Here is a 24414-nt window from a genome sequence, read left to right as displayed (position 1 = left end):
AATGACAATCCCAGGGTCATGCCACCTCACACCTGTTAGAATGACTAAAACAAAACAGGAAACGCACAACACCAAGTGCTGGCCAGGGTGTGGAGGAGCGATTGGAACTCTCATACGTCGTGGTGGAAGTGCCAAATGGTGCAGCCACATAGCAGAATAGTTTGTCATTTTCTTATAAAGTTAAAAATATACTTAACATATGACCTTGCAATCCTACTACAAGTGTTTACCCGAGAGAACTGGAAACATACTCACACAACAGCCTCTATGTGAATGAGGGTGGTGGCTTTATTTATAACGGCCCCACACTGGACACCCCCTGATGGTCCCTTACCTGGTGAATGGATAGATGGATGTGGTGCGTTCGTACAGCGGACCACCGCTCAGTAATGAAAAGCAGCTCTGATACATGCACAACGTGCATGAGTCCCAAGTGCCAAGTGAGGAAGCCAGACTCCAAAGGCTCCATCCTGTAAGGTTCTGTGTACATGACATTCTGGAAAAGGCAAAAATATTGGAATAGAAAACAGACCAATAGTTGCCAGGGGCTGGAAGGGGGGTAAGAAATAGGGGAGACTAAGCAAGGTTCATCTAAACGTACACACAAGCACACACTTGCACACTCCACCCCACACCCTGAGCGCTCAGGCAGTGTGTTTGGCTGTGGGGATCCAGCCTGACTCGGAGCTTTTGGAGACCATTAGGCCGGGACCGGACATGGATGGGCTGCAGTGGAAGTGTGGTGCCGGCCGCCTTCAGGCATTTTAAGCCCTGTTGGGGAGAGGGCTCCGCAGTGTGCTTCCAGGGGCCCCAAGACTGCGGTGGCGGCAGACTGGCGGGCGTGCCTTCTGGCCTCTGGCGGTCGTGGCTCAGGCTCACTCTCTGCAGTTCACACAAGCAGGACAGGGATCGAGTTGCAGGGACACAGGGGCTTTTGGATGCTAAGAGCAGGAAGTGTCGTGGTTGTCGGCCGTGTTCCCCGGGACCGTCCGTTTATTGAGGCAGTGACCGTCTGCCTCGGCCTCTTTCTGGCTTGTGCTGTGTTTTCCTCCTGCAGCCTGACTCTCTGGGCTCCTCTAGACAAGGAGGAAGGTGGCCAGCTCCACCAAGGCTCCTGTCGTTTCTGCCCAGACAGACACAGCTGGCTGTTTGGACAGAGGGGATTTGGTTACACAGATAACCACGAAGAACACCCAGCTCACCTGGAAGTAGTGACTGTAGCCAGTGCACAGGCAGCAGGTTCTAGACCCCTGGAGAGGGAATCTGAGGGCTGAGCTCAGGTCAGCTGTCCAACCCTGCTCCAGTGAGCTGTGGCCCAGAGGGGGGTCGCACAGTATAAACCAGCAGGAGGAGGGGAGCGTGGGCTGGTGGACACCCCAGATGCCCACTCCTTGGGAAAGCTGTCTACAAATAGAAGAAATGGAAGGTGGTGAGGTCCCTGCTGGTAGAGGTGTGCAAACAGAGCCCTGTCCGAAATGCTGCAGGAGGAGGCGGGGAGCACTGTCTCTGGGAGAGCAGCTCTGTATTTGAAGCCTTGCTCCGTCATTTACCAGCTGTGGACCTGAAGTTTCTTATCTGTAAACGGGGGTGTTAATAGTTTCCTTCCTCACAGTTGTGTTGTGTAAGGCCCTTGCACAGTGGCTGGCACATAGGAAGAGCTTGGTAGATGCTACCTTTGTTATTTACCTTTATTATTATTATTGGAGTTAATTTTGCCATTATTATTATTAGCATATTATTAGCACGAGCCGTTTGAGGATTAGTTGACTTTCTAGGGTCTCTCCATTAGAGGTTGCCGTGATTTCATGATTTCTCGCCTGAGTTTGAACAAAGTGGGACTCTGAATCCTTCCCTCTGGCACCTAGCCAAGTCTCAAGGCCACAGGCACAGGAGAGCCACCCTGGGCCATGGGGAGGATCTGGGTGTGCAGGGCAGGGAGGCAAGGTGGACAGGGCATCGAGCGGGGCCAAGGACGCGACTTCAAGTCCTCTTTGTACACGTTTCTGAGTGCCTATGGCCTGGGCCTTCTCTCTGGACCCTGTTGTCCTCGTCTGGGCCCGGACTCAGTGGAGGGTGCTGTGCCGATTGGGTTGAGGTTGGGACACAACTCTGTAAACCACAGACCCCAAAAATGTGAGGGCTGTCGGCCCAGCATTTCCAGCCTCAGGCCTTAGCAGATGAAGGCCTGGGGCCCTATGGGCCCCTTGCCAGGGGTCGGCTGACCTGAGGGCAAGGGTGCTCTGCCTGCCCAGCCCAGCCGTCTGTGATTCCCCGTGGACACCTCTGTGCCCACAGACACTGGGCACAATGGCGCCTCCTTCTCTCCGTCCTGAGAGCCTGCCTGCACCCCGTTCTTCACCATCCCGCAGGGTGCGTAAAGGGAGTGGGCAGATTCCCAGCCCTGCAGACCTCTGACGTGTGGATGAGCTCCCCTGAAACTGACAGGAAATAGTTGTAAAGGTGCCACCCTGCCTGGATCCCTGCTGTGAGCCAGGCCCCGTTCTACACATTTTACACAGATTGTCTCAGCGCAATCCCACGAAGTGGGTACTCTCATCCCTATTTACAGATATGGAAACTGAGACCCCGAGAGGTTAAGCGATTTGGCCAGGGTCACTAGCAAATGGCAGAGCCACATGCAAAGCTGATTGTCTTCGCCACCACTGCAGACAGAAACCCTCCAAAGTTTAAATGAATTGCCGTTTATATGAGCTAATAGATTTAAATGAGGCCTGCAGCGCTGAACTATAAAAAGCCTTTGTGTCAGGGGACCCAGAAACTATTTTAGTAGTTGGGCCGGGCAGGTGGCACGGTAGCAGTAACGGGATGCAGAAGAGCCCTCTCCTGTGGGGGCCCGGCGGAGGCACCCTGGAGGCCCGTGTTGCAGGGGCCAGGCCCGGAGCCGGGTTTGCCAGGCTGGAGTTTGAGGCCAGGAGCCTGCAAACCTTCTTGCAATGAGCCAGGGTGTTAGTTCAGCTCAGGCCAGCTTGGAGAGAGGAAGGATTAGGTCCAGTCCTGGAGACAGGAGCCTCACAAGCCCTTGGGCTTCCTGGAGCTGCTGCCTCCCCCGTCACGGCAACCTGGGACCTGCTGGGCGCTGTCCCAGGGAGGTGGCAGCCAGAGAAAGGCTCTTCTGGCATCTGCAACTTCTGGCATCCTGCAAACCTCCATGACGAGGCCAGGCTCGGGGGAGCCGTGGGCCTGCCCCATGCCCAGGAATCGAGACTCCCTCACTGACAAAGCCAGGGGCTGCAGGAAGCGCTTTCCGAGTGTGGCCGTGGCGGCAAAGCGGCCAGCTGAGCGTTGAGCAGGCACATTTAAAGGATTAGCTCATGCTGTTTGCTTGTGTGTGCCTGATCGGGCCGCTTCCAGCTACGTGATTACGATTGATTAAAGCAGAGCGAGGTATTCTAACAAGCAGCCCGGAGCCCTTCTGATGGGGCCTGTGGGCCCTGCCAGGCTGGATCCTGGTGGCCAGCCAGGGGGAGGTGTCTGAGCCAGGGCATGGTCTGAGCTCCATTGGGACCCTTCCTTCTCAGGCCTCAAGAGCTTTTGGTTTGACCCTTTCCCTCGTTCCTTTTCCATTCAACAAACATTTAGTACCGAGTACCTACCGTAAGCACCATCATGGGAGCTCAGGATGCAGCTTGAACAGGGGGACAAGGTCCCTGTTCTCATGGAGCTGACGTTTTATGGGAGACACCAGTGATAAGTCAGTGAAGATGAAACTAGGTCATCTCAGATTGTGGAATTTTGAAGACAGTCAAACACTGTGTGGTGACGGAGAATAGTGTGTGTGTGTGCGCGCGCGTGTGCATGTGCACACATGTGTCGGGCAAGGCTGAGGAATGTTGGGGATGAACAATCACATCAGGTGGTCAGGGAAGGCTGGCATCTCAGCTGAGTCCTGAAGGTTGAGAAGGAGCCAGGAGTAGAAAGAGCTGTTCCAGGAGAAGGAACAGCCAGTGCAAACACTCAGAGGCAGGGGCAGATTTGTGGTGTCCAGGGAACAGAGAAGAGGGCAGTGGGGCTGGAGTGGGGTGAGCACATCCTTGGTTCATTCCTCGGGGCTGCTGTGTCGCTTGCTCCTCGAGGTGGGTGCTTCCCTGAGGTGCTGGTCCTGCTGACACTTCTGCCTGGATGCCCTTCTCTTCCCAGGCTTCAGGCCCCAGCTCAAGTGGTCCCTTCTCTGAGAAGCCCTCCCTCCTATGACCTCTCCAGGCCTGGGTTTAACCCCGATCTCTTTGCCAATACAGTTGTAGTAACTATGTCTACACCTGACTTCCCAGTCTAATGTGAGTTTTTGGAGGCTGAAGACTTCCTCTCCATCCATCCATCCATCCATCCATCCTCCATCCATTTATCGCATGTTGTATCATATTTTTTTAGCTCCTAGAAAGTAGGAAAATTAAGGAAAGAGAACACAAACAGGGAAAGGAGAAAAAGAAGGAAGCTGCAACTGCGGATTGTAGGAGCCCATTTTTAAAACTCCTGGTCTTACAAGATGGGTAACCGAGGAGCCAGCCTCCATGCCTCTTTGTGCTGCTGCCGTCAGATTCAGCCAGATAATTATAACTAATAATAATTAAAAATTAAAGTGCTCTAGGCACATGCTTAGCATTTGACTCTTTGGCTGAGCTTCCTGTGAGTAGCAGCGTCTTCCTTCTTCCTGCTTTAAAGACAGCCCAGTCCACACTGGCTGCTGCTGCAGGGGAGCAGGCCTGGCTGGGCTTGGCTCGGGGCAGCGAGAGGGAGGTGCCAGGCCACCAGCACCTTGCAGTGGGGTCCTCCCAGGTTGCCCCGCCCCCATTACTTTGTCCTGTAGACATTTGTGCCTCTCTGGCCTCAGTTTCTTAGTCTGTAAAATGGGTAAGACCTACTGTCTCGGGTAGTTGTGAAGATCGAGGGTTCTCATGCATAGAGCACTTCATGAGGTTTCCTGTGGGTACTTACCGCATGCTTCAGGGTACGATCCCTTGTGCTTCTTGCCTTCCCCACTAGGGTGGGAACCAGAGCCCAGCACAGCTCGAATTCTGTTAAATGTGGCAACATGGTGTGGCAGTGCCAGGCCGTGCCCACACCACAGGACAGAAGACAGCCTGGCTTCAAATCCCAGCCCCACTACTGAGCAGCTCTGTGACCTTGAGCAAGTCACTGACCCTCTCTGGACCTCAGTAGATGGGGGTTACTGACAGTTCCTTCCTCCTGGGTGTTGGGGGGCTGGAAACAGTGGTGCCTGAAAAAGCTTTAGCACCGGGTCTGGCTCAGAGTCAAGGTTTGGTAAGCATCAGCCACTGTCGTCATCGACATCATCCTTTTGACCGTGATCTGGGTGCCCCTGAGCTTTCGGTTCCCTCCTTCGTTGACTCATTCCTTCAATCCATCGTGTGTGGATGTGCTCAGTGTAGCCCAAGTGTTTACTGAGCCCCTACTAGGCGCAGGTGTGTGCAGGTGCTGGGGACACAGAGGCCTGAGTCCCTCGTGTTATGTGGAGAGGAAGAGTGCCCCGATGGGGACAAGCAGAAAGAATGCTCACTGTGTGTTTGTGGCATAATGGAGTCTAATATGCTGCACTAGAGTCCAGTTTGGGGCAGATCACCTGGTCCTGTCAGATGGTAAGTGCAACAAGATGTACGTAGCAGCGAGGCCCCACGCCAGAGCACAGGAGGCTGGGAGGCTGAGCTTTGCCCCTTCCTCACTGTGTCCCCAGGCACTGCCCGGCTGTGTCTCTTGTTTATTCACTTGAGTGGAGCAGGATCCAGGTCTTTCCTGCTCACAATGCTGTATTGTCATCATCACCATCTCTTACCACTGCCACCACTTGGGGTGGCTGAACCTCCCGAGGGGCTGTGTGTGATGACTTAGGGTCTGCGTCTGAAGAAGACGCAGGGGTGGACACTGACTCTGCTTCTTGTCCTTCTGAGGTCCAGGGCGCAAGCCTAAGCCACTCACCCCAGTGCAGTTATAACCAGACAACATTTTCTGAGTGCTTACTGGGAGCCTGACTCCGTCTCTTCACATGCGTAGTCTTTTGAGACCTCACAATGACCCCACAAGTAGGGGATCTTATGATTTCCATGTCACAGATGGGTAAACTGAGGCTCCCCGGGGTCACACAGCTGCTAGAGTTGCAGGGCTGTGAACACAGGCAGCCTGACACTGGAGTCTGTGTTCTTAGCCCTGAGCCTGAGGCCGTGGGCTTGCAGGTGACTCTCAAGCTCTTAGGATCCAATGAGAGGCCTCTGGGTGCTAGGTGCTGGGGGCAGGCGGGCAGGCCACTCCTCCCAGGAGGGCCAGAGGTCCAGAGGGTGACCCCGGGGGCACACAGCTCTCAGCATGTGTGGGTGCCCTGCTCCGGGCAGCCTGGGTGGGCAGCGGCTTCTGTGCTCAGATGCCCTCGTGAGCCCTGGGGCTCCGCCCGCCTGAGCGATGAAGTGTGCGGAGGCCCAGGTGGAGACTGGGGGCCCCCCCAAGGCCCAGCCCCAGGCAGAGATGGCACTTGGAATCGGCCTCAGGCTGCCCGTCTGCCCATCGGAGCCTGTCATTCATGCCCTAGGGCAGGGGCCAACCAACTTTAGAGGGGCACCATGCCATCACGACAGATGGGCATGGGGGAGCTGCCAGGAGCCTCAAGCTGGCGGCCATTGTGTGCTGCGAGCCCGGCCCCTCGCCGGCACTGTCCCAGCCGTGACCAAATGCCTGCAGTTTCCTAGAAACATGATAATACTAATAACAGTGGGCGCCGGGTGGGTCCGAGGCTCCCAGAGGCCCCCAGAGGCTTGCCCTGTACAATGCCCTGCCCCTCGTTGACTTAGAAAAGAGGCAGCCCCACGGACAAGAAGGACACGGGCCTTGGGGGCCAAAGAGTGTGAATCTCAGACTGGCTTCTTGCTGTGGCTGTGACCTTGGGCGCGTGACGTCCCCTCTGAGCCTCTCCGTCCTTGCCTGGACAGTGGGCCAGCGTTGCCACCCTGGGAGGGTTGTTGTCGGGCTGCAATGTAATGTTGTGAAACATGGAACACGGTCCCTGCCCCAGAGGGCCTGACAGAGGGCGTGGCATTGAAGCTAGAACTGGTGTGATGTTGCTGTCCCCTTTCATGATTGGGATGCTCGATATCCTGTCACCCGGTTTGTAAGGGGCAGGGCTGAGCCTAACCCTGGTGGGGAGTAATAGTAACAGCAACAGCCCCCAGACACTGTGGGGAGCCCTTTGCACTGATTATCCTGTTTTATCCCCAGGACAATCCTATGAAGCCAAAGCTCTTATTCTAGACTGAGGCACAGCTTAGGCAGCGGCAGAGGTGGGATTTGAACCCAGGCAGCCTGGCTTAAGAGCCTGAGCATTGAACCACTGCCCCAGGAGCACGGTCAGGCTTCTCTCTGTCGTGGAGCCCACCCATGTTCAGACGAGGCCTGCTGTGTCTCCATACCGCAGTCTGCCCTCGCAGTTGGCTGGGAGCGGGCGGCTGCCTCCTGCAGGGAGGGGTGCCAGGGTCTGGCGCGGCCGGGGGTGCTCGGCCCCACCAGGTGAGAGACGAGAACTGCCTGCTCTCGGCGGAAGCCCGGATTGCGCTCTTTGGTTGAGCAGGAACAATTACTAATGACATTTAGGAAGAAATTAATGATGAGAAATGCAAGTTGGCATTTCAGGAGCGCCCGTCAGCAGCCGCGTGTCAGCACTCACGGGAGAGGCGGGGTGGGGCCGGCGTGGGGGGAGTCTGAGGAGATGGCAGAAATTAATTTTGCTGTGTCAATAACAAGTGTGGCCCTGCTTGCTCTGCTTCTGGAGTGGAGACAAGATCAAACATGGCCTGGCTGGGGCTCGTCCAAGGCTGCGCGCTGGGGTGTGGGTGAGGGCAGGCGATGGGTTCAGTTGGGTGTCTCTTTCAGCGGCACCAGGAGGCAGAGGGGGTGAGCAGGGGACAGCGAGAGGGGAGGAGGCAGCCTTAGGACTGGGCTGTTTGGACTCCACTCCAAGCGCTGCCTCTTAGCAGCTGCGTGACTTAGCAAGCTGCTTCCCCTCAGTTTCTTCATCAGGAAAATGGGGACAATTGGGAGATGGAAATATGACGTATGAAGAGCAGGCCCAGTTTGGGCACATAGTGGTTCAAGATATGTTAGCTCTCACTGTATTTCACTGACGTATTTGAAGATATCCAACGTTTCTCATTATAGCGTTTCTTAAATTGGAATACCTCACTTGTGTGTTATAGTTTAATTGGTCAGACATTTTTGTTCGTTGTGATGTGTCAAATACTGGAGCATTTGATGCTCTCCGGGGTCTTAGAGGAGATAAATATGGCATTGGTAGGAAGTACGGCGGAGGGCAGGAGGAAGCCAGGTGCTGGAATTGTCTGGGCGGGAAGGGAGCAGGCCACCTCCCTCCCTCCCTTCAGGTGCTCCAGAGTGACGCGGAAGGACACACACAGGGAGAGTCATGAGCACAGCACCCGCGAACCTTTTGACAGAGCAGAGTGAAAACTCACAGCCCTTGGCCTGGGGATTGCGGAACCTTTAAATGGTTATCTGTGTTTCAAAATGGAGATTTCTCTAGGGCTTTATTAAGTGCCAGACATTTATTATTATTATTATTATTATTCTTTTTGGTGAGGAAGATTGGCCCTGAGCTAACATCCATTGCCAATCTTCCTCTTTTTGCTAGAGGAAGATTGTCCCTGAGCTGACATCTGTGCCCATCTTCCTCTACTTTATATGCGCGACGCCTACCACAGCATGGCTTGATGAGTGGTGTGTAGGTCCACGCCCAGGATCCGAACCTGTGAACCCCGGGCCACTGAAGCAGAGCGCATGGACTTAACCACTATGCTACCAGGCCAGTCCCTGCTGGACGTTAGTTTTAGCGCTTTCATCTGCTAGCACATTCAGTCCTCACACTGCCTCTGTTATTAAGATACGGAAACTGAGGCACAGAGAGGTTGACTAACTCCCTGAGGCCACAGAGCTGCTCAGTGCCGATCCAGGCCACCAGCCCCAGATTCTGTCCTCTTTACCACCACGCTAAATGGCTAGAGTTCTGGATTCATCTACAAAGTAGACCTAGCAGCGCCCGGACCACAGTCCTGTGTGATGACAAGCAGCTGCCCCCTTCAGACACAGGGATGTACTCTCCAGTTCAACACAACCCCCACCTGGTCTGCCTCACCTGGTTCACTACCACCCTGGGCTCAGCTTGAGGTCCTGTAGCTTGCACAGTTTGCAAATATTATCTCATTGGCACATCCACAACGGGCAACCACTAGAGTTGCTCTTTACTCTCACCATTTTGCAGACCTGAAAACTGAGGCTGGAAAAGGGCGATAAAGAGGAGACTTGCAGGGAGAAGTGGGGCCTCGGGTGGGAGTGGGGAGTGTACCCCATCCACTAGGGCTTGGGTGTCTGAGCAGGGGAGGCACGTGGGGCTCCCTACCCTCTGGCTCACTGGCCCATCCCCCTGCTGAAACCAGACCTGGAAGCACAGTCCACAGCCGCATCCCTGACCCGTGGCGCTCCTCGGTCTCCCCCATCCTTCCTCCTGAAACTGCCAATCAAAACTGTGGGGTCACCCGTGCTTTTGAGTTGACAGTGATGGCAAAGCCTTGTGGTTAGTGTTAATTATGACAATATTAAACATCTGTATACCTTTTTACATGTTGTAAAGACTCTTGCATGTGTTATCTAACTTGAGGCTCACAACAAGACTTTGAGGTAGGTATTATTTGTCTCACTTTTCGGGTGAGTAAATGAGTACTTAGACGAGTGAAGTGACTTGCCTCAGGTCACAAATATAGTAAGTGGCTAAGGCAGGATTTGAACTCCAAAGCCCACTGTCTTTCCATCAACACATCCACTCTCCTTACCACTTATTTATTCATGCAGTCTTCTTTCTCTCGTCATCCATCTGCCACACATCCACTCATCTACACATCATTTGTCCACCCGTCCATCCATCCACTCATCATCCACCCATCCCATCCGTCCATCCATCTATGCATCCATCCACCATCCACCCATCCATCCAGCCACACATGCATTAGTATCGAGTGCTAAGTAAGTACCAGGAATTACACTGCTTTCTTGACACCTTCCTCATATATTAAGTCCATGCTTACCTGCTTCCCATCCCTCCCCCCACCCTGAAGCTGCTTGCACCTGCGCACACACACACGCGCACCCATGTGTGCCTCTGGTGAATTGAGTGGTTTAGGACAGACCGGGGATATAGATGATCCTTGGTTTGCCTCATGGAAACCAGCGAGTTCTGCCTGGTGGTGGGAAGGAAGGTATAGGGCAGACCCACTGGGTCATGGTGGGGCTGGTATGTGGGCAGTGGTGATGTGCCCACAGTTTGGTTGGAAGCTGAGTGTAGGTGAGAGGAGCAGATCAAGCATTGCAGGCTGGGCCATGGTGTTCTTCAGCCCCGTTGGTGGGATCAGCTCCATGGGCTGCCCAGCCATTCTGGGTGTTGGGGATCACCTTTGCCCTTGGCTTTGTGCCAGGCTGGACTTCCTCTCTGCACTGGCAAGTATGTACACCTAAGCGTTTTCACAAAAACCGTGGAGATCATTAAATGTAATCGGTCTCAGCCGCAGTTTGCATCGCTGGAGCATGCCCACAATTCATCATAGCAAATTAGGTCCATCTTCAGAGCTTCTGGCCTTGCAGCCTTGGGGTCTGTCAGCAAGGGAGCTGGGCCATGTGGGGCTGAAAGCCATTCTCGGGGGTGATGGGCCATGTTTTCTGAGTGGGGCCACCCTCAGAATATCTGCCAGAACAGCTTTCCATCCACAGGGGTTAATTTTCTAGAAATTTTGAGATGCAGGAAACTTTTCCTTTTAGCAAAGATTTGGTGGAAAGTAGAAATGGATATGATCAAGGTCTTAAAATATGATTTATAAGACTAAAAGCACTGGGTTAGTTTAGGGACCTGAACATGTGTGTTCTGTATAGTGACCGTGTGACCTAGATTTTCCAGGACAGCTCTGATTTCAAGCATTCCGTCCCAGCTATTGGCTATCTGTCCTGATTTTTGGCTTGTAAAACATGATGACTATATGTGGAGCTGGATTTTCTCATCAGATTTTCATCAATAAATTTTTTAAAGTTGTAAAGACCTGGAAAGATTTCAGAAAAATTAAAGGAAAAAAATTCCCTCCCACTTTTTTTTCCCAACATGGCAAAATCCTTAGCGTCTATAGGTGTGCCTCTTGCCCCCTTTCCCGTCCCCCGGACTGCAGGGGCAGAGAGACGAGGGCACTTCCAACCAGCAGGGTTTGAAGGCATCTGGGCCCGGTCCTCTTGACGTGATTGCAGGGGCGGCCCCTCGGCAGGGTGCCTCAGGCCCCTGTGCTCAGGGAGGAGCCCTGGGCTCTGCAGGTCTCCTGAGGCCCTGGGCCCAGCCCTGGGAGCGGTGTCGCTGACTATACCACAGGCTCGGGCAAACAGAGGAAGCCCTGTGCAGCCCGGAGGCGGCAGAGGTCTTGCATCCAGGGCCAGCTAGTGTCTGGCAGGTGACGTGTCACCTGGAGGCTGCAGCTCCCCCCACCGTCCAGCCCAGGCCTCCACAGGCGCGTCTCGCTGCTGCAGTCTGTGCAGCTGCCAACATCCCCCCGGAACCGGAGACGGAAGGGTAGCAGCTCAGAACAGCCCTGAGCGCCTCCCTTGTGTGCGTGGATTGCGACCTCTCTCCCCCAACCTGGCCACTCCCCTGTGGGATGCCCTGCAATAATTTAAAAGTGCTGGTAAAACACACATAACATAAGATTGACATCTTAACCATTTTTAAGTCAACAGTTCAGTGGCACAACGTGTATTCACATTGTTGTGCACCCATCGCCGCTGAACCATTTTTAAGTCAACAGTTCAGTGGCACAACGTGTATTCACATTGTTGTGCACCCATCGCCACTGTCCACAGAACTCCTTTCATCTTGCAAAGCTGAAACTCTGTCTGCACTAAACGCTGCCTCGCCCTTCCCCTCTCCCCTGGCCCCAGGCACCCACCAGCCCACTTTCCGTCTCTGAATAAGCCTGCTCCAGGAGCCTCACAGAAGTGGAATCACACGGTATTTGTCCTTCCGTGACTGGCTCGTTGCACTTAGCATAATGTCTTCAAAGGATTCCTCCACTTTTAAGAAAAAAGCACAAGATGCCCTGGGTTGGGCTGGGCAGGAGACGCCGCAGGGAGGGGCAGCTCCCGCTCCTCTCCCTTGACCTTGTCAGGGGAGGGTTCGCTTCGCTGCTGTGGCTTGCGGACTGTCCTTTCAGAAACACTCGTTGCGTTTTAGCAAGGGCAGGCTCTGAGTGGACACTAGAGCAGCAGCAGAGAATTGAGCGGCGAGGTCCCTGCCTGCCACTCGCGGCCTAGGGAGGGCGGTTTTCCATGGCAGGGAGACAGCCGGCTCCTGGCAGGCTGGACAAGGTGCTGGAAGGGCACCCGTGCAGGTGCAGAGCTGACTGTGATGGGCGGCCACTTGTCATGTGAGCAGGAAGGCCTTTCCAAGGGGACAGGAATCAGATGGGGAGGAGCCACGAGAAGTGCGGGAGCATGCTGGGCAGCGGGAACGGCCCCCCGAGGGTGAGCTGAGGAAGGGCTTGGCCTGTCTCAGGAGCTGGAAGAAGGTGGGTGAGGCTTCAGGGCACCAGGCGCCAGATCTTGTAGGATGGGCAGGGCCGTGCTCAGGGGTCTGGATTTCTTCTGGGTGTAGTTGGAACCCACTGTGGGATTAAGCCGAGATCTCCCGTTGCCAGGAAGAGGGAGCCCGGTGGGAGCCCAGGTTGTCAGCAGGTGGGGGTTCCGAGGGTCCCAGCATGGCTGTGAATGTACGCAGGTTAGTGGCACGGTGCAGGGAGCGCACCGCCAAAAATACCAACCAACCCCTGAACCACTTTGCAGCGTGTTGTCAGTGTAATGTCTCTGTGTGCATGGGATTGTGGGGTATTCATGAGTGTGCGTTCGTTGTGGGGTATCTGTGTGTGTGTGTGTAACTGTGGGCTGTGAGGTGTGTGTATGTGTGTGCATTTCATTGTAGGGCATCCGTGAGTGTGTATGCATGTGATTGTAGGGTATCCTTGAGTGTGTGTGTGTTTGGGGTGGATGGAGTTGGGATGGAGGAGGAGCCCTGCCGCGGCGTCCCCCCACAGTGCCTGGCTCTCTCCTCCCCCCTGAGATGCGGGGGGCAGTGGGTGGGAGGATTCTCGAGTTCTTTGGAAAAAAGGAAGGCACGAGGAGATAATTGTCGAGACTCATGATGGGATAGGTATGGCACACTTGTGCTCTCTCTCTGAGTGGTTGAGGAGGGGCTGCCGGGTCCCCCTCCCTGAGACAGCCATTTTGGTGCTCCTGGGTGACTCTGAGGAAGGCACATTTCCCCTGGTTTGCCAGCACCTGACGCACCTGGGAAACAGGCCGCATGGGGACACACCCCTGAGGCAGTGGTACCCAGGACAGACGAGAAGGTTCTGACCTCGGCAGAACCTCCTCTTCTGCCCTCTCATCTTCAGAACGGAACCACGCAAGGTCCCACGCCCCATTCCCTTGGGTGGGAACCCTAAATGATGGGCCATGTGCCCTCTAATGTCACTGCTGCCCACATCCACGCCTGCCCTAGGCCTAGCCCAGTTGGTGCCCTGCAGGATATTTGGGGCGTGCCGAGTCTTCACAGACTTCACAGAGGCCTCAAGCTGGCAGCCCCTGGGCCACATTCGACCTGCAGAGATGTTTCGATTGGTCCACATAATGCTTTAAACATCAAGACGTTTTATATATTTTTTAAAAATCTAGATTTCCAGTTTTCCTTACAAAACTAGCCTGGAGCTGCCGAGGACTGGCCCTTGCTGACAAGGCTTGGGTTCTCGGGGTGGCACAGCCTGCACCGTGCCTCATGTCTTTGCGCCCGGCCTGGGCTGCCCTGGCTAGCCCCTGAGCGGGAAGCCTCCACCAGAAGTGGCAGCAAGGTTGGAGGAGGGCTGCCCCGCAGCCATCTCCACAAGTCACCACGTCCCGTGCATCTTCCTTTGCTGTGAGTTTGGCGCCCCCGCTGACAGGATGCGTCAGTCTTTCCAAGTGTTCTGTGTGCGAGGTCTTGACTCCCACTAATAACAGCAGATGAGTTCTGAGGTGGGAAGAGAGACCTCTCTCTTGGTCTTGGGGGCCCACCTGCCAGCACCGTTTTTCATGGAGTTTCAGAAGTTCTAGCCGGCGAGCTCGGCGGTGGCATGTGCGCTCAGATTCCTGACCTGCGTCAGGCTGGAATCCTGTCATTGAGGGGTCTGACCCAGGCTCTTTGAGTGCTGGGGACCGGGTCTTAACTCATATTTGAGATGAACTGTCCCCCAGGGGCCTGGTTCCAAGTGCGTGCTTGCCTGATATGGTGAGAATGGACTCCGCAGTGACTCAGGAGGTTGACAGGCCAGTGCAGTGTCCCCACCTGGGAGGGGACCAAGGTCCACAGAAGGGAACTCATGGTTACCTGGCACACCATTGCCAGAACCCTCAAATCTCGGTCCTTAGTCTCAAGTCTGCTAGGTACCCCATCCCCGAGGGGCCTAGCCACTGGGGACCCCCACTTCTCTTTGGAGAAACAGCAACAGCAGTGGCCAGATGCACTCAGGACTTCGGGCCAGGTGTGGCCTCTGCTGCCAAGGAGGGGCAAATCTGTAGGCAGCCCCGGAGAGAGTGCGCCTTCCTCTGCTTGTGCTGGCAGCCACGAGCTCCCATTCTCCCCGCATGGCCGCTGTCTACAGCCGTGTCACTTGCCTGTGGTTCTCGGCTCACGTCACAAGCAGACCGCCTGGCCCATTTGCATTCTCAAGTGCAGTCCCATGTCCCCATCCCTCTGGGCAGGTATGATCAGTTCCCTCGTTTTGTTGGGTGACTGTGAATGGGAGCCTGTTTATGGGCTGGGCTCCTAATAGAAGGCTTTGGTTCCCTCCTAATCATCTGCTCTCTGGTGGGTTTTATTTCCAAAGCACAGCAGTACAGAACCTGCCCTGGGGAGTTCACCGGGCTTTTTTTTCCACAACATTTTCTCCCACATTGTCACTGGAAGGAAGATGTTTTCCTGCTCATGGAACTGGTTCTTGGCTGGGCCACCTGCTTTGGTCTTTTGTGTTCTGGGGGCTGCTGGGCGCTGGACACTGGCCTCCCGGCCTGGGCTCCTCAGAGCAGTGAGGAGAACAGAGAAACCCGAAGGCCAGCCCCGGGGGACATCCAACCAAAGCAGCCTGGCCCGCACAGCGCCTCCGCGTGCCCCAGGTGACTTTAGGGCCTGAGTCTGCTCCTGTTCCTGGTTCTGCAGGAAAGCAGCAGAAGCCCCAAAGCCAACCCCGCTGCTCCCTGGAAGCGGGACTCCCTCCAGGCTAGGAGTTCCGGCTGAGTTGAGGCTGTCTCTCTCGCAGGAGAGGCAGACTTCCCCCGCTACATCGGGCTGGGTGGTGCGACGCTCACTTCCTGCTGCTCTGGTGGCAGACGCCAGCCTGTCTCGAGGTCTGGGAGGCAGGGCCGGGAAGCCTCCCACAGCCCCATGCGTGGAGCAGCTGCCTTTGCCTGGGAGGACATTCCAGGGCTTTGTCCCAGGCCAGCGGGGCACCAGCTTCACCCAGGACCCTGATGCCAAGCAGGGTGTCTCTTCCTCATGGCACGCCTTTCCCTGTCATCTGTATAATCAGGGTAAATGCTAGCTCTCTGGGCGGGGGCCACGAGGGTGAGCGGGACACATACACGTCATAGCCTGGGCCCCTGGGGGAGTGGCTGCGTCACCGGGCAGGCATTTGGGGGAACCTTGGCCATCACTCACTTCTAATTGTAATGACGTGCATTAGCTAAATTGTGTTCTGAGTATTCATCCAGCACTGTTTATGGCGTGCTCTCGAGTGCGCTTACCGTTTGTCAGAAGTGCAAACTAGCGAACATACGAGCCTTTAAGACAGGCCATCTGTTCGTCTTAGACCCTTGGACGATTGTCAAATGCTTCTAAAAATAAGTGCTCACTAGCAGAGAGGGGCTGCCCAGGTGATACACAGCAGAGAGGGCAGCAGGGCTGCCTGAGTCTGTACCCTCCCCAAAGGGAGAGGGATTGGGTGTGTCTTGGGGGAGCGGGGAGGGGAGCCTGGGAAGGGAGCAGAGGGAGATGGAGAGCATGAAGGCCCTGCTGATACACCTTTTTGGCTGGAGGTGTGAGCTTCTCCTGGTTCCTTGCCTCTCATGTAACTCCACAGCTCAGATACCTTCGATGGCTCCCCATGGCCCAGATTTAAGGGCAAGCTGCCTCGTCTCGCATCAAGGAGCCTCATCAATAAGGCCCCCACCTTCCTTTCCAGGCTTGTCTCCATGGCACATACCCTGTGCTTCTGCCAGGCTGAATTATTCATTGTTCCCCCAACATATGCTGCACTTTTCCCATTTCACAGGCAGAACAGTGCTGTGGTTGCGAGTGGGTCTGCACGCAGACTGCATGGGCACAGACGGGCCCTGCCATTTCCAGCTGCAGGACCTTGCCTCCCTGGGCCTCGGTTTTCTCATCTGTGAAACAGGGACCATAGTAGTATTTGACACCCAGGGGTGTCGTGAGGCCACACGAGTTAAGATAAGGGAAGGGTTAAGCATGGTGCCTGGCACACAGTGAGCACGTGACAGATGTTAGCTACAATCATTCTTGGTGTTATTGGCACCTCCACGCCATTGTCACGGGGGTTCTTTCTCCTTGGAAAGCTGTCTGCGCACACGTGCATGCACACACTCACACGCCAGTGCAGATCCTAACCCAGCCGTCCCCACAGGGCAGCTGGAAGGCCGGCTTCTGCCAAAAGCATCTCCCAGTCAGAAGTCCTCTCTCCATAGTCCCTCTCTGTGAAATCTCGCCCTCTCCCTCAGCCATGAGCTCGTAAAAGGCCAGGACGTGCCTTACTCTCTGTCTCCTGCCCACTGCACAGGGCCAGGCTCCGTGTTTGTTAATGAACAAATGACAGGACCCCACTGAGGCGAACATGGCTGCAGTGTTAGCCTGAAGGACCTCCTTTCCCTGGACGCGGCATCCTCCCGGGGTTGAGGCAGCTTCTTGGACGTGGTCCTGCCCCTGGAGGCAGCTCTGTGTAAAGCCAGCCTCATGAGAGCCACTGTGGCTGAAGCTGCCGGGGGGCCTCGGGTGGGCACTGGGGAGGAAGGGATCGACCACAGCCTCTTCCCCGACCTAGAACGAGAGGGAGGTGATGTGGGGTCGAGGTGAAGCCCCATGGGTTCTGCAGGTGGGGCCGGGTGAGCAGGGCCGGGGGTATGTTCTGGGTGGGGGGGCTCTGCACCCTTAATCTGCCACAGGGTGGCAGACATGAGGGCCAAGCCCTGGGACCAGTCCTTCTCTTGGGCCCCTTGAGAGTGAGGGTCTGAGTCCAGTCCCCTCCCCCAACAGGGAACTGTGAGCACCTCAAGGGAGGGGGCGGGGCCACCCCCTCCATGTGCTCAGTGCCCAGCTGGGGGCCTGACATCCGGGGACTCAGTGAATGGCTGTGGAAGGAATGAGTGCATGAGTGCATACCTCCCTCCCCCGTGCAGTCTCCCTGAGGCTCCCCTCCTCGCCAGATATCCCCCTCTGTTCCCTGGGGGGAGGGGAAAGCAGTGAATTGTGGGTACGCAGCTTGTAGCCAGGAGGCTTGTGGGGGAGGCAGTGCCTTTGTCAGATACCTGCTGCTCTCCCGGGACAGGGCCATCAAGTGTCTGCCATCTCGGGAGCCTCCCGACACCATGCCACCCTTAGAGGAGGAACTGGGGGGGCACAGTCATTCAGTCCATCAAACCCCACTGCAAGCCCCCCAAAAATGTTTGGTGCCAAGGAGGCACAGGCAGGAATGACCAGTCCCCCTGTCCCAGAGCCCCCGCCTGGGCGGGAAGACTGCACAGCATTCATGGAGGTCCGGGGGCACTTAGGCTTGGCCAGGAGGGGAGAGGTGCACGCACATTATGTCCTGCATCCTCAGGGCCTCTTAGGAAGAGGGTTCTGTTATTACCCCCCCACGCACACCCCCAGAGGGCAGGGGATGTGCTCCAGGCCACATGGCTATTAAGGGACTGAGCCAGGATTCAAACCCAGGAGCCAGCCCACCTCAGTCCCCTTAGGCTCACCACCAGCTTGTGATCCCCAGGCCTGGGTAGCACCAGTAGGGCCCTTGCTAAGGGCTAGGCCCTTACAGGCATTTTGTCATCAGGGTAGCGGAGCACAGGAGGGCAGCTGACGGTGACACCCGAGAGTGTCCTGCAGTGCATAGAAATCCTCCCAGCCCTGCCCGTGCATCTCGGGGCTGCAGAGAAGGCTCTTGTTGCGTCGCGCACAGCGTTTCCCAGGCCACCGGGTAGCCAGCGTGTTGAAGTACCTCCAGTCTCCCCTACTTGACACTGTGGGAGGTGAGTGTCAAAGGGAGACCACGCAGGGTCCCAGACCGAGGGACAGAAAACAGAGCCAAGACCTCGAGAAGAAATCCCTGTTGCAGACTAGGGAGGGGCGCACTGGTGTGTGTGTGAGTGCGTGTGCATGACTGTTGTGGGGCATGGAATGGGTTGAGCCAGGGATGGCTCTGGGGCCGTGGAACTCGAATGGACCCCTCGAGTGTGCCTTGGTGCTGTGGGGAGGATGGTCCATCATCAGGCTCTGTGCTCCTGGCACACTGCCTCTGTGCCCAACACATACCCTGGCTGGGCTCTGGATCGGGGTCATTTTGCTGCTGAACGCCCAGCAACAAGCATGGTGTCACCCAGCAGGAATTCAGTAAAGGTTTGTTGAATGAATGAATGAACGACCATGTAAGTGATTGCGAGGGTGTGACAAAGGGATTCTCGGCCTGAGCGCTCTGCTGACGTGCAGAGAGAGGGCTCGGCAGGACCCCAGTAGGGCCCGACCCCGACTCTGACGGCATGCCACCCCTCGCCCATCACTAACTTGTGTCCTGGGATCAGATAACCCAGTGCGCCAGGCACAGGCGACCGAATCGGGCCCTACCAGAACCCTCCGCTCGCGAGCCGCGGCGTCGTGGATGGATCTCCGCGCGCGCAGCGCCGCCCGCCCCCGCTGCTCTTCCGTTTTATCTCCTCACCTGCTCCTCGGCCCACACCTGCGTCTCCTGGCAGGCAGAGCGGCCGTGCGCATGCCAGGCCTCCCCTCCAGGCGCCTTCCGGTCCTTCCCGCTCCCGCCCCCAAACCACCCCGGCCTTTATGGTGCTGGGAAGTGTTCATCAGCGGGGTCGGTAGCATCTTTAAAAAACGATTTTCTTCCTTCTCCAAAAGGGCTAAATATAGCACAGGCATAAATAGAGAAATAGACATTAAGCCAAAATGCCCTAGTGAGAACCGTGCGGGTGGAAGGAGCTCTGTAAGAAGGCTTGATGAAGCTCGGTCCCCGGAACCGCGGCTCCCAGCCGGGGCGGAGGCTGCGTGCTGGAGGGTTATTGAGCTGTGCCGACTGGCAGCGGCGCTGCCGGGAGCCGCTCCGCGCACAGGTGTGTTGGGTGATTGGTGAGTCCTCCTGACGGGTCCCCGCCACCCCCTGTGCCCTTCCAGAGTCTGTGCCCTCGGCCGAGCACCTGGCTCCTCGGCACCCCCACCACACATGCGCTGCCTGGGTGGCATTGACCGTTCTCCCGTGCTGAGCTGCCATCTGCACCATTAATCCCACGCAAACGTTTGGGTCTGTGTGTCCCGAGCGCCTCCCGACATCAGGCCCCAGAGGGGTGGGCCCAGCTGGAGCCTCCCCACACGCTCCCCGGTGCCGGCCCAGGGCAGAGCAGCCAGCAGGGGCTCAAGAACACGCACTGAGCGAATTCTGGTGCGCGGCCCCTCGAGGCGTCGGGGCTGACATTTCCATCTGCTGTGCATCCTGGGCGGCTGTTCCTCCATAACTTCAGAGGAGGAAGTTTTCCCTTTCTGTCACAGAACCCTCTTTGAGGAAGTTCTTTCTTGAGTCTAAACGAAGAACTTCCTGCTATTGCTCCGTGAGAAAGAAGGCCCATTGTTTTTACCTGAGATGTGGGGTTTATTCTCAAATTTTCATAACCAGTGGTCCTAGGGGTAGGTTTTCACTTCTGAAATCTTTATGCCAGCAGCCCCTGGATGAGCCAGTGTGGACCACGTGTGTCACCTGGCCCTGTTGCTGGCATCCTGGGAAGAGGCTGCTTCATTATCCAGAGATCCCTGGGAACCCCCTTGCCCCATGCTGGTGGTGGGCGGTCCTTGGGGATTTTGTGGACATCAAATGTCATCTCTGGTCTTCAGCTGCTTATGGGACAAAGTCCACATTCAGGGGCATTCAGGGCCTGCACTGTCCCTAGTCTAAACTCTCCCCAGTGCTCCAGATGACCTCTGTGCTGCAATCGTGCACTGGTACCTGCATCTGCCAGGCTTGTTCCAGCCTCCATACCTTTGTCTATGCTGTGCCTTCCACTTGGAATGCCCTCTCCCCTTTCCACATATCTACATCCTACCCATACACTTATTCATTTATTTATCCTCCCATTGATTCATTCAAAAATATTTCCTCAGTGTCTACTTGGTGTCAGGCCCTAGGAACCATAATTTGGGAACAGGAAAAGAGCTATGCCTGTTTATCTTTCTAACATCCCTGCTCTTCCTCCTCCCCAAGCCCCACAAATAAAGACGGACCTGACCACCCTGGCCACGTGGCTCTGTTAATTGACTGGCTGTTGGCAGAGGGAGAGTGAGACCTCCAAGTTGTTCCTGGGCAGCTGTGCCCACCACGCCACCGCTGGGCATCGTGTGCCCAACCCTGGGCAAGGTGCCGCAGGGTCAAGAAAAGCAGGGCCTGCAGCTCAGCAGAGGGGCCAGTCTTGCCCTGGGGAGGCACACAGATGGGGGACGCCGGAAGTGCCTAGAGGGGCTGCAGGGCTGGGAAGCAACCGTGTGCCCAGAGGACTTCAGGAGCGGCTTGGTTGGGAGGGAGGAGAGAGGAGGTGGGAGGTGAATCAGCACAGGCTTGGACGCTTGGAGGATGGCTTGATGGAGGGGGGTTCGGCTCCCCACAGGACTGGCTGGCTGTCCCTGCACAAGAGCAGGGAGAGGTGCCTCGGCTGGAGGTTGGGTGTTCCCATGGAAACCGCCGCATCCCATCTGTGGCCTTGGACAACCTGCCTGATGCCTCTGGGTCCATGACACCCCCCTGAGGTACCAGGCCACACTGGCAGAGCTCGTGCTCGTGTCTGGTGTGGAGCGGGGATGCTCCACCGACTGCGGTGCCATGGGGTTACGGCGCTGGGAAGGCTGCCTTCTCGCCCAAGCCCCTGGCTCCCTTGGATTCATTTATTTCAGTTGCCTGGCTCAACCCCTTCTGCTTCCTAGCTGGGTCACCTTGGCCAGCATCGAGCCTCGGAGCCTCATCGTCCTCCTTTACCCCCTCCTACCTCGTGAGGCTGTCGTGAGGAGTCAGGGGAGTGTACCTATAGCCGCACATAGTACGTGTGCTTGCCAGGCCCCAGCCGTGTGGCCTGCACCCAGGGGCCGAGGAGGGGGATGGCAGTGGTTGGCGTCTGTGCTACGGGCTCAGCAGGCATCTGCTGTGGGACGACAGGGCACAGCCCGTCTCTGGCCATGAGCCTGTCAGAGGGGTCGGTGACATCACCATGGAGGCAGCAGCAGTGCCTACAGCGGGAAGGGGCTGCCACGGGAGCCCTGGGCTGGGAGCGGGGGTGGCCCTAGGCCCCCGGGAAAGCTGCAGGCAGGGGGCATTCCCCCACTGCCCTCACAGACCAGTCCTGGAGCCCAGGAGAGAGACGCGGCGCCACGTCTGACCCCTGGTGGTCATCGGTACAGCTGCAGGCCACGGCTGCTGCAAGCCCCAGGGTCCTCGCTGGGCAGGTGGGCGCCCAGGTCTGGGGAGGCAGGAGCATCCCTGAGAAGCTGCTGCCTATGACTACAGGCACTGTGCTGCCCCACATACGGCTACGCTGCCTGGGGTGGGGGTGGGGGTTGCTTCTTTTCTCCAGGTGTCATGAGGTTGAACACCACCTGAGGCTTTGATGAGATTGGTCTGGATTTGGAACACAGACCACTGAAAAGAGACAAAAAAACTGTAGGCTCTTAGAGGCCAAATCCCACCCCCAGCCCCAGGCCACTGGCTCCTGTAAAAACAAATCCACACTGCTGGCCTGACCCCGGCCGCATGAGGGAGGAAATGCCACGAGCTGTGGGGAGGGGGAAGCGTGTGGCCAGAGGGTCCCATCCGGGCCCTGGATTCCCAAGCAGGTTCAGGAAACTGCACAACGTTCTGGCTGGAGCACCGTCACGTGACCAAACAGGCAGGCTCCCCCTCCAGCGCCATCCCTGCCGGGTGACCCGTCCCCTGCCCCGGCCGCAGGCACTGCCACCGCGGCCTCAGCACGTCTGTGCCACTCGGGTGTTTCTTGGCCGGAGAGCTGCGTGGCACATCTGCTGTCTCCTCCACGACGCTCAGGGCAGCTCCAGGGAAGGACTGAGAGAGAGATCTGGGGAAGCCTGCAGGCGATCAGATATAATTTCCTCCTGATCATTAGAGCAAAAAGGAGATGGAGAGGTGAACAGGGATGCTTTTAATTCCTGCTCCCTCCCCAGCATTTCCCCTTTCCCTCCATATAGCCAGTCCCCATCGTAAGACCTGAATGGTCAAAAAAAACCCCACAATTTATAGGGATCCCAGGTTGGCAGCAACAGGAACCGATCCCCAAGCCCCAAATCAATGTGGCGCCTTGGCAGCTGCGTCCCCAGAGCACTTTTTCCTCATTGCATTTGTTTTGTAATAATCGAGACGCTTTTCTGCGGCTCTCGGCGTCAGTGCACTGCGTGGGAGGGGATGGGCACGCTCTCCGTTCTCGCCCTCATGCGTGTCTCCTTTCCTCGCCTTTGCAGAACCACACCATGAGCCAGCACGCGCAGTGAGGGACCGCTCGACAGGACGCCTCTCCGCAGAAGGCTTGCCGGAGACGCCGTGGGGAGGGCCATTTGAACATTACATCCAATCAAAGTGTCATTTGCAACCCAGATGTAAAACTCTAATGATTTGGCCATGAGGCGCTGCTATTATAAGCAGCTGGAAATGAATATTAATGGCAGAGATTAAAAGTATTCCATGCTCAGTATTTTTTATTGTCCTGCTACAGCTAGTGTGCTTTTAGAGTTTCCGCCGAAGACTACATTTCTAGAGTTAGAGAAACCCGCTTTTTGAGGCTATTGTCCTTTGTTCCTTCATGTATTATATTGATAGTTTTTAAAAAAGGATTAGTGTGATTTTTTTTCCTTTGCTTCTTTTTTTTCTTTCTTGTTTTTCTTTCCCCCCCTTCGGTTAACTACTTTTTAATTGCAATTCTAGGTAATTGTGCATCGTGATGTGATTGCTTGGCTATTGTCTGAATATTTCCTTTTAATTTTTTAATTAAAGACTAATGCTTTGATTGGATTTGCCAGTTCACCGGACAGTGATTAAAACTATGTAATGAATATAATCGGTTTCAGTGCAACTGGATGGTCTGCTTTTAAATGTGACTTAATCTGACTACAGTAACTAGTACAGTTCAATAAAGGGAATCCATGCGATAGCATCGACTGTCTGGCTCTCTCCTCCCCAGCCTAGGGCTGTAGGGGTGGTCATCAGCCATGGGGTGCGTCCCTGAGTTCCCGTGGGATTGCGTGTGGGGAACTGAACATAAGAGACCCGGCTCCCTCTGGAAAGAAGCAGCGTAGTAGCCTAACACACGCAGTCTGGGTGAGCTGGAAAGAACGCTTAAAGATGAAATTCTCCGATCTTCTCATTTATGAATGGGGAAACTGAGGCCCAAGGGTAAGTGGGCTCGTCCGTGATGTTTCCTTATTTCTGCCCATCGGGATGGCTTTCCCATGTGCTGGATGCAGGCGGTCAAGTGGTTAACCCTTACCTCGCCAGGACTTGGAGTCTGGTTGTGACCGAGGCATGGGGATGTGACAGGAGCTGCGGGCAACTCCCCAGCCCCATGAGATCCAGGGCTGGGGGGCTGCAGAGCAGAGCCAGGTGGGGGCAGCAGGCTCCCACTCACAGAGATCAGTGGGGACGTGGAAGTGCTGAGACCTGCACCGGGCCCGGACTCTGGCGGGCAGTGAGGTGCCCGTAGCAGTCCCAGGGGCCCACTGCACTGGCCAGCCCCAAGACTGGGGTTCCCTTCACAGTTCGCACCCTCGGTGCCTCACCTCCTCCTGACCTGGTGGCACCCCAGGGCCCATCCAGCAGCCTTAGTCTCCCACACGCGTCCTCCTACACCTGCGTCAGGCTGGTGCTCGGCTGACTTGCCAATCAGAGGCCAGGGCTTCAGAACCTGCACGGGGAAGCCCTTCCTTGTTAACTTTTCACAAGGGGCGAGAAAATTGGTTATTACCCTCTGCAGAGCGGAAATGAACAGGCAGACAGATTGCACCTAATT

The 24414-nt window shown here is 56.1% G+C and overlaps 1 protein-coding gene across 5 annotated transcripts in view; it reads left to right on the top strand.

Moving 5' to 3' along the window:
- ZNF423 (zinc finger protein 423) overlaps nt 1-23562 on the top strand; it is a 315937-nt gene extending 292375 nt beyond the window's left edge. For all 5 annotated transcript variants that reach the window (XM_070261781.1, XM_014738459.3, XM_070261780.1 and 2 more), the window contains one exon: nt 22874-23562. In XM_070261781.1, coding sequence (XP_070117882.1) covers nt 22874-22903 — 30 coding nt within the window. In that variant the 3' untranslated portion in view covers nt 22904-23562. The remainder of the gene's footprint in view (nt 1-22873) is intronic.
- Nucleotides 23563-24414: the final 852 nt, after the last annotated feature.

This window comes from Equus caballus, chromosome 3 (assembly GCF_041296265.1).
Source record: "Equus caballus isolate H_3958 breed thoroughbred chromosome 3, TB-T2T, whole genome shotgun sequence".
Classification (NCBI taxonomy): Eukaryota; Metazoa; Chordata; class Mammalia; order Perissodactyla; family Equidae; genus Equus; species Equus caballus.
The sequence above is the reverse complement of the archived record's forward strand: the minus strand, read 5'-3'. Positions and strand labels throughout refer to the sequence as shown.